General features: G+C 35.2%; 1 protein-coding gene across 2 annotated transcripts; it reads left to right on the plus strand.

Moving 5' to 3' along the window:
* Positions 1-2,189: 2,189 nt before the first annotated feature.
* On the plus strand, positions 2,190-3,969 carry LOC145134549 (uncharacterized). Of its 2 annotated transcripts, none has more exons than XM_079069386.1 (3): positions 2,190-2,394; positions 2,554-3,044; positions 3,156-3,969. In XM_079069386.1, the coding sequence occupies exons 1-3, from the start codon at positions 2,274-2,276 to the stop codon at positions 3,807-3,809; spliced, it is 1,266 nt and encodes a 421-aa protein (XP_078925512.1). In that variant the 5' UTR covers positions 2,190-2,273; the 3' UTR covers positions 3,810-3,969. The 2 variants fall into 2 exon arrangements, with proteins under 2 accessions (XP_078925512.1, XP_078925513.1); XM_079069387.1 differs by having other exon boundaries at positions 2,557-3,044.
* The last annotated feature ends 5,634 nt before the right edge of the window (positions 3,970-9,603 follow it).

The raw sequence follows: 9,603 nt of genomic DNA on the forward strand, positions 1-9,603 counted from the left end.
CTAGCCTCCTTATTCCTTTAAATAGGGGCAAAAACCCAGAAGATTAGGGTTTCATTTCTAGCGACCAACACGCCGTGTTCCGGGAGACAACACGCCGTTTTGCTCTTAATGAGACCCGCATATTTTCTTATCTCGACACGCCGTGTTGGTGCCTCCAACACGCCGTGTCCAATCCCCAAAAAGGTGATTTATACCAAAGTTGCTCCTCAATTTTCGGGTGTTACAGCTAACAACACAAATGCTCTAAGACTTACAAATATATGATATTTTATAAGCAAATTCATAGATATCATTTCAAATTTAGCTGAGAAATGACATTTTTGCTGATATAATCTATGTAAATATCATATATCAACAAAATTTTCATCGAGAAATGCGATTTTTGTAGATAATATATATGAAAATAGTATGTCTCAATGATTTTCTCGGTTATAAATAAAGATTTCACTAGCTATATCTTACTAAACATTAACAAAACTAACAATATTATTTAACCATAAAATAAGTTAAAATCTATAAGGAGGGAGGGTATCTACCTTTCACATCCCTCCTAACCTACTTGCCACATCACACATAATCTTTTCTTTTTCTTTTCTTTTTAATCCCACACATCTCACAACAAATGGAAATCCATCTTTCTTATCCCTCCCAATCACTCAATTTTAAATTTTTAAATAATACAAACTAATTAAAATCATAAAACAAAAATATAAAAAACATACAAAAATAATTCACAAACAAATTAAATACATACAAAACTATTTTGATACAAGTTTTAATGTATGATTTACAAGTAATTTGGGTAGAGAGAATGAGAGAGAGTCTAGATAGAGTGAAAGGGAGCGAGTTTGTTTATCCGCTTGGAATCAATCTTGCAGTACTACTTGGGCGACAGATTTAACACTTAGGCGGTAAAGACTATACCGCCGACTTCCTATTTCAGTTAGAAGCCGACTCTGTCCAACCTAAAACAAGAATAAATTAAAAATAAATTCAAATACCTTGAAATGTGATGTTATTATATAGGGTTTATGCAGAAAAGTCTCATTATTTTAGAATTTTTTTTTTGTTAAAGTCATAATTTTTTTTTGAACAGAAAAATTCTAATTCTTTAATTTTACACAATAATCTGTCATTTCCTGTTAAAATAAAAATAATGAATTTTTCATTAATTTGAGCAAAGTATTAAATAATCAAAGACTTTTATGTTCAAAAAATAAAATTAAAACTTCATAAAAACATCCAAAATAATGAGACTTTTTTACATAAACCCTTATTATATATATATATATATATATATATATATATATATATATATATATATATATATATATATATATATATATATATTAATTGAGAAATGAATAGTGAGTTTTTGGGTTTGAGACTTTAGCCATAAAAAATTGGTATATTTGTAATTTTAGTTTTTATAAGTTTTAGGTTTTATATTTTGACCACATAACAATTTTGTATAATGATATATTTGGTCTCTAAATTTTTTGGGTTTAAGACTTTGGCCACAAAAATTTTGTATGTTGGTAGGTTTGGTCCTTATATAGAAAATAAATTACAAAACTATCCATGTAATTTACAGAAAACGTTCGTATACATTTTCCTTACAAAAACGGTCCATATATTTAAAAAAATAAGAAAAATGCTCTTTACCTAATTAGAAAATTTACAAATTACGTTCTTACAAACGGTGATAATATCACCTTGTTTGGAACAAAATTCATGTTTAGGAGTAACACTCATTTGTTTAAAGTGTTAATAAAAGAATATTATAAGGAAAAGAATAAAAAAAAGGCTTTTTATATATCTAATCTATGAGATCTATAATTTTTCTTTTTCTTAAATGCCATTTGCAAAATCAATTGAACGAAAAAAATAATATTATGTATTTATTGATGAAAAAAAATAGAAAGGGGAATTTGGAAGGTGCATAAAAAAACCCCTTTGCAGATTTCTAGTTTTCTACTACAAAATTATAAATATTATGACAATTTCTATAAACTTTTATTAAATTTTAGTAAATGATAATAAGATTTGAAATATTTATCTTTTAGTTTTTTCCCTTTATTAATTTTCGACCAAGACGATGAGCGTGAGTACACCTGCTCATTAGGCGCGTGTTCCAACTAAGAGTCTTTTTAAACGCAAACCAGAGTATGAGTCTCGGTCATTGTCTCTCTGTATCACATTTATATGCATATCTGATATCTCTGGATCTATTGTTCTCGCCTGTTGGAACCCTAACTTTCTCTCCGTTAACAATGAAGTTTAAGCGTCGGCTGAAAGATGCAGAAGCGCAAGGCCAGCAAAATCCATTTTATCATTCGCAGTCTTCATCATCCTCGTCGCCTTATACTTACTACACAGAACAAGGGATTCGAGGTTTGTGATCGCTAATTGATTTTGTTTGTTCAATGTTTTTGCTGAGAATATAGAGTAACTCTGTGAGTTTATGCCTCATATTTTGTGAACGAGTGAAGTGTAGCGGAGTTGATTTCTTGGACATTGAATGTGTGCTTCTTTTGATGTTTTGAGTTGCAGCAGGTTTTCCAACCGGAGACTTTAGTGGAGGCCACGGAGGACCGGCGGTTTTTCGAGGACGTTTTGACATGAGAGATGCGTTCCAGCGGGAGATTGAGAAGGAGAGGATCAGAGAGGAGTTTATAGCAGAGGAGATGGCTCGTAAGCGTATTTTGGAGGAGGTAGTGCGGCATGAGTTGATGATGGAGCGGGAGATGATGGCTATGAGGAGCGGCGGAGGATTTCCCTCGCCGTATATGCCGCTACCACTGCCGGGGAGCCACAATAACCTATTTGACGCAGGAATTTTGCATCGGCAACCGATTGGACTGGAGGAGAGAATCATAATTTCTCTTGATGAAAAGTATTCCCGCGGCGGTGGCGGTGGCGGCTATCCATTGGAAATTAGGGATTTTAACGTTCTCCCATATCAGCGATTTGCCGATGCACCGATAATTCAAGAGATTCCTACGCCTCTCCCAGAGAGCAGCCAAAAGGAAGTCATTGTTCTGGTTAGTATCTTCTTTTCTGTGTACATGCTTCATGAATCATTATTCTATTTCTGATTACCCCTCTAAAATACAAAACCTTTTAAACCCCTTGACTTGTGTTTCTTATTGTAGCGTAAGCCCAAAGGTGAGACCCTCACCGGAGCAAAACGGAAACCAACACCACCAGTCGCCGGAGACTCAAGCGGGTCCTATTCAGACACTTCAAAGAAGAAGATCAGAGAAGAGTGGAACTGCGCCATCTGTCAGGTCACTGCCACTAGCGAGCGTGGTTTAAACGAACACCTTAAAGGCAAGAAACACCAAATGAAAGAAGCATCTCTGATAGCCCAGAAAACCGGTGCTAACTGTGGTCTCGGGGTTGCAACCAAAAAACCAGTGGTCAAGTCGGTCAAACTTGATGTCACAAGAGTCAACCTGAGCTCCAAGGAGAAAAACTCCAAACCCAGAAAGCGTTCACGTTCAGGTAATCAAACACCATCAATGGATAGCAGTAAATCAAGCACAAGTTCAAAGAAAGAAGATGAGATGAAGGGGGAGAAGAACAGTGATAAATTCAAGTTTTGGTGTGAGATGTGTAAAGTGGGAGCCTTTTCTGAAAAAGTGATGAATAATCATAAAGAAGGGAAGAAACATTCTGTCCAACTTGTTGAACTGCTTCAAAAGGGTAAATCTGTCATTCCTTGTGACATTGAGGAGAAAACTGGAACTGAAACAAAGGAGACAGAGGTCAAACTGGTTGAAGAAGAAGAAGAAGTAAGTATCTAATTATTTATGCTGTACAGAAGTAGATGTTACGTTTTTTTAATGATAGCTTTATGAGTTAAAAGCCTTCAAATTTTCACATTATGAGGAAGGTTTGTCAACATTTAAGTTAATAGCTTAATAGAACTTTAACTAATATGTCTAAAGATGTTTTTTTTTTTCATTGTCATGTTAATTTGGAATGACTTTAAGCTCTTGACCCTTCTCTTTTTATTGCTTTTGTTCTGTTTATTGATAAATAAATAAATCCTTCTTAGTTTGTACATAACCAAGCATAGCAAAGGACTATAACTAAACCTTCTATTTCATGTGTTTATAAAGAATGTACATATTGCTATGTATTATGTAATTCAATCCATAAGGCTAGAATACTTCTGATATACATTGCAATACACATTTAGTATGTTTTCATCAAATTTAGGGATATACAAGTCATAAACCCCATTATCAAAAAAAATTCTTAGTAACAACTTACTTTGCCAAAATGCTCATTTAAGTAAAATCTATCAACGTCGAATGATATTTTTTCACGTGAAGATCTCTCATGGTATCGTTTTAAGATTGCTCCAAACCTTGTACCACATCATGGATTCATATTGTTAGAATCTAACCTTCTCATTTTGCCTATTTTCTCACACGTATTTGTACACACATTCAAGTTATTTATTTATACATATTACAACATCATCATTTATGTATTATCATATTGTTAAGAGTTTTAACCTCTACCTACACTTCTCTTCAACCTTGTCATCATTTATTATCCCCATCTTCTTACTATGGTGATGTATTTAATTTGCACTGCATATTTACGATTTTCTCACGCTTGTACCTAACAATTGCAAATAGATTCTATATTTTCCGTTTACATTGAAGACCACAAAGGTTAATAAAAAACTTGGGGTGCTGCATACAAATACCTTGGCTTTTTAACAAATTACATCAAATCAAGTTGTATTTTCACCCTCTTGTATTTATTTGGTTTGTAAATGGCATAAATGGTAAAAGTATGATTCAAGAGTGCTCATATCATAAATATAGCTTCATATTAGTCAACAGTTATGTTGGTTTACCGGGTATAATTCCGAATATAGTCCCAGTTAATAATCTTCTTAAACTTTAGCCTTGACGAGAGATAATTGGCGTCATCAAATGACGCCGATTAGCAAAGACATATCTTCATCATATTACTACCAAACTCGTTAGGACTTAATCAAATCAACATCGAGATCGATTTTCTCACAATATTACAATTATGGATCCACATTGAAAGGGAGGGGTGTTGGTCTGTTGGACCCCACTTACTAGTCACTATTAGTATTATCCCATATAGTTTATATAAAAATAGAAATATATTTAAAAAACAAGGACTTTAAATACGATTTGGTTACGTATTAAACTAATTCTCAAATCTTGGATTTAGAACATTTTCAGTTATCACGTTGAACTCCGACTAAATTTTGTTAAGAATATGACGGGGCGAATTTATGTTGTTTGAAGGTGGGTCCTAGGATCCACCTAATTTTATAAATTTTGTAGCATGGATTATACTTATACATGACAAGATGGGATCTGTCATATAAAATTTCAATAATCTAACTTATAATGTTTGGCAAAAAAAATATATATCAAAATGTACAAAAGTCCACATTTATATTCCATTCCACTGAAAATAGCCCAATTCCTAGTCAATTTAAAATTTAATCATTATCCAATAGCCTAATTGATTTAAAATTAAACAAAGAAAAAAAAAACAAAAAAGCCTTTTTGTGAAACACTAAAACGTCGACTGATTTTGTGTTTGTCTACTTGATGGTTGATATCTTGTGAATCATAGATCATTTGTTGGTGATTTAAGTGTTATCAACATATTTTGGTGTAAATATTATTAATAATGAGATAGACCGAGCTCCATTTACTAACCGAGCTTGGAGGAGCGGGGTGCACACTCGGGGTCCACTTATGGAAAGTTTGAATGGTTGGTTTGATGGATTAAGAGCTTATTGGATTAAGCTGGTCTGAACAGTCACTACGACGTCGTGAATGGGTCACCACGACATGGTGGACGGCTGTCATGCGACTGTTTTGCCCTATAGCCCCCACGACGTGGCTGGAGCTAGCCACGACGTAGCGAGTGACTGAGTTTACTTGTTGACTTTGACCTTTGACCAAGTTCGACCTGAGGGTATTTTGGACAATATTTTAAGACAAGATCATTGTTTGTTGTGCAGGTGACCCGTAGAGTTGGTACGTGGAGTTGTGGTGTGATCAACCATCTTTTCAGACTGAGATGTGAGTTTTCATCAATGTACTTATGGGTCGAAGGCACCAATGTCGGCCCACTGAGTTATGTATCCTGGTTCAGAGGATGTTGCTTTGATGAATTGATCTGTTAGAACTAAGTTCTAATATATAGAATGTTGTTATGCGATAGTGAACTGTAGATTTGCCTGTTAGTCTGTTGACTGGTTATATGTGTTGGATTAGGTGTCTAAGCCATTAACTAAATTATTCTAAACTTAAACTATTAGCAAAGTCCCTTTGGGTTGCCCTCAAACCTAGTAAGAGACTGGAATGCTATTTGGAGAGAGAGAGAGAGAGAGAGAGAGAGAGAGAGAGAGAGAGACTGGTTTATTAATTTATTATATGATTAAAAAATTAATTTGAAATCAAAATAAATAATTTATTAATATGTTTTTGATAAAAATATATTAATTCGAAATTATGTTGGTTAATTATAAATTAATCAGAAATTATTTGGACTTAATTTTAGGATTCATTGAAATAATTAAAAGTGGAAGGACTAAAGGTGACAATGTTTAAAAGTTCAACATTGAGCAATTCTAGAATGTTAGGGGGGACGAAAATTCTAGAGGAGTTCTAGATAGTTTCTAGAGCCTTTCTTGGGCTCTAAGGAAACTTGGGGGGAAAGCAAAGGGATAAGGCTTATCCAAGGAAACATGTCTTATCCAAGCCTCCTTGATCATCTATATAAACGTTTCCATAGCCTCATATTTTCGGCACTCATTCTAAGGAACCCTAGAGCCGAAAATCCTATCCCCTCTCCTTTTTCTTCAATAGCCTCCAACTTCTAGTGTTTGGGTGTGAGCCATCAGAGGCACGAGATTTCTGGTGATGGCTTTCTGAAGTTCTACAAAGAAGGAATTCATGTTTATTTACAACAATAAACTAAAAGGTATGTTTTTCTAATAACCTTTCTCAATTTCTAAAATAACAATGTACTTTAGGGTTTCTTGAATTCAAATTGTTGTTTGCAAATCATAGTGAGAACATAGATTCTTAGGGTGTATGCAAACTTAGGATTAATGTTTTTCTGCCTAAAATATGATTTTTGAAACATATAAAACCCATCAATATGATTATCTGTTACTGTTATATGTTATCTGTTATGTACATGTCGACATAATATGGTTGGGTTGAGGCGTTACTGCTTTGTGTGGAAGCCAATAAACCTGGGAGCAAGCTAGACATAAGATGTAGGCCCAAAGGGGCAAGCCAGACTTATGTTGTGGGCTCGGGAGTAAGCCAAACATGAGTTGTGGGCCTGAAGGCAAGCCAGAATCATGTTGTGGACTCGGGGGTAATCTAGTCTGTTAGTTGTGAACCCAATATGCATGTTGTTATATGTTGTGTGGTGGTACTTTAGGGGAACTCACTAAGCTTCGCGCTTACAATTTCAGTTTTATGTTTCAGGTACTTCAGATGATCGGGGAAAGGTGAAGGCGTGATCATGCACATCCTTATGCTTTTATGATTTTGGATTTTGGGGATACTCTGAATTTGATTATTACTCTTGAAAACAATGTTTTGTAAACAATTACAGTCTATGGATTGGTTTTGAAAAATTGAAAATTTTACCCTGATTTTTGGGATGTTACAAGTTGGTATTAGAGCCCTGGTTTGAGCGAATTGGATGAACATTCGTGTGAATCCAGACTAAAACTAAGGATTTGCTAAAGTTTTCAAATTATTTTCAAATTAAATTTAAATTATTTTCAAGCATAACCAAGGAAGGATGAGATGTGTACGATCAGTCGGAGCAAGAAAGTTTACCCCCAAGATACCCACTGCTATTTGCTTATGATAATTATGATATAACTGCATGCTAGTAGTAAGCTAGGGATCTTCAGGAATTGAATGATAGAATTGTTTGATGTGTGATGCCTGATAGCCTAATAGGATTTCTGGTATGTTAGATGAAATTGACATCATTACTGTAGTTGCTTAGTGTGTGCATCATAGTTGTACATAATTAAGATTATATAGCCTGAGAATGTTTGATTTAGCCTTATTTCTTGTTCTTGTCTGATGAAGGGCTCAGGGTAGGATCAAGTATTCAACTGTCTATAGGATCCAGCGTTATGTATGATTAGTATGCACAAGTGGTTGTGGGGTTGGTGGAAGTTTCATGAGTGAGTATGTGGGTGTAGCCGGCCAGTTGAGGAAGGATTAGCCACTCTCGAGAGATTGAGGACAGGATGAATATGTATCCTAGATGCTTGGGCCTAGTGGTCAAGAATTGTGCATAAGGATCTACCTGATTTTTATTGTGCTTTAGTGCGGTTGTTATGCTGTTTAGTGGGAATTGGGAGTGTTATTATGAGCAGTTGACTTAGAGGACTCGAGATTGACTCTTGAGGAAAGTATGGATAGGTGTGGAAGGTAATATTTGGCCTTTACTACTGGAAACACAAGATCCATACTCGAATCAAGAAAAGTCATGAGGATTCTAAGGAGCTGGTTGAGGGTAGATAGCATGGTTGGATAACCATGACTCGTGGCGGGGTTTCTGTATCTGTCAATCTTATAGTTATGGTTGTTTAGGCTAAGGATGAGTATGGTGATTGGTTAGGATTTAGTATCCATATAGGATTGGGTTTGAATGGTGCAGACCTAGGTGAGTTAGCTGATTTGAGGTCTTAAGGGATTTGCTCGATGGTAGTGCCAATTGAGTCACGAGACTCAAGAAAGAAGCGATTGTTATGATTGGCTCGAGGATTGCAGCTAGAGGCTGAGTGATCGGCAGATAGATTGGAATATCACTATCTTTGGCAGGGGCTTATTCTTCTAGCCTTCCATGTTCAGAGGAAAAAGAGGGCAAGCATGTGATTTTTGGAGTTGGGATGTAGATGATGGGTTTTAGGCATAACAAAACAAATTTAATACTCTTAAGTGTGCATGCAACCTAAAACAAGATCTATGCTTTCACTATTGAACCTATAACTATGAACATCAAAATAAGAACCCTAGGAACCCTAAGTAATTTTTGAAAATTACTAAAGAAGAAGGTTTAGGGTTACATACCTTTTAGTTGTTATAGTAAACAATTAGAAATCCTCTTGTTGATCTTTTGGAAGCAAGCACCACAAGCGTCGTGCCTTTAATGGTATCACACCCAAGCTAGCAAGAGGAAAACTATAGAGAGAGGAGAAGAGAGACAAGATTTTGTCTAAGGCTTGTAGAGGGAAGGGATGCACAAAATCAAGGGCTAGGGGGGCCTTTATATAGCTGAGGAATCTTGGGGCCAAAGCTAGGGTTTAGAGGATAACCATAGATTCCCTTGTTTGGTAACCACGCAACCCAATCCCATATCCAAGGGGCCTTGGACGAAAATTATAGGGCTTCCCTAGAAGTTTTCATCCACCTCATCTAATGAGGTTCTAGAGCCTTCCTTCCTCAACTTTCAATAAATAACCAAACTGTCTCTGACTTTTAGTTAACCCAATTAATCTCAAAATTAATTCCAATTAATTTCTGATTAATTATTAATTAAATA

Source organism: Lactuca virosa, chromosome 8 (assembly GCF_052849685.1).
Source record: "Lactuca virosa cultivar CGN04683 chromosome 8, Lactuca_virosa_CGN04683_v6, whole genome shotgun sequence".
Lineage (NCBI taxonomy): Eukaryota > Viridiplantae > Streptophyta > Magnoliopsida > Asterales > Asteraceae > Lactuca > Lactuca virosa.

Excerpts from the sequence above, each read along its gene's own strand:
- LOC145134549 (XM_079069386.1), top strand. The coding sequence starts at position 2,274 with ATGAAGTTTAAGCGTCGGCTGAAAGATGCAGAAGCGCAAGGCCAGCAA. Across the intron at positions 2,395-2,553 it reads CACAGAACAAGGGATTCGAG|CAGGTTTTCCAACCGGAGAC; the intron begins GTTTGTGATCGC and ends TTTGAGTTGCAG. Across the intron at positions 3,045-3,155 it reads AAAAGGAAGTCATTGTTCTG|CGTAAGCCCAAAGGTGAGAC; the intron begins GTTAGTATCTTC and ends TTCTTATTGTAG.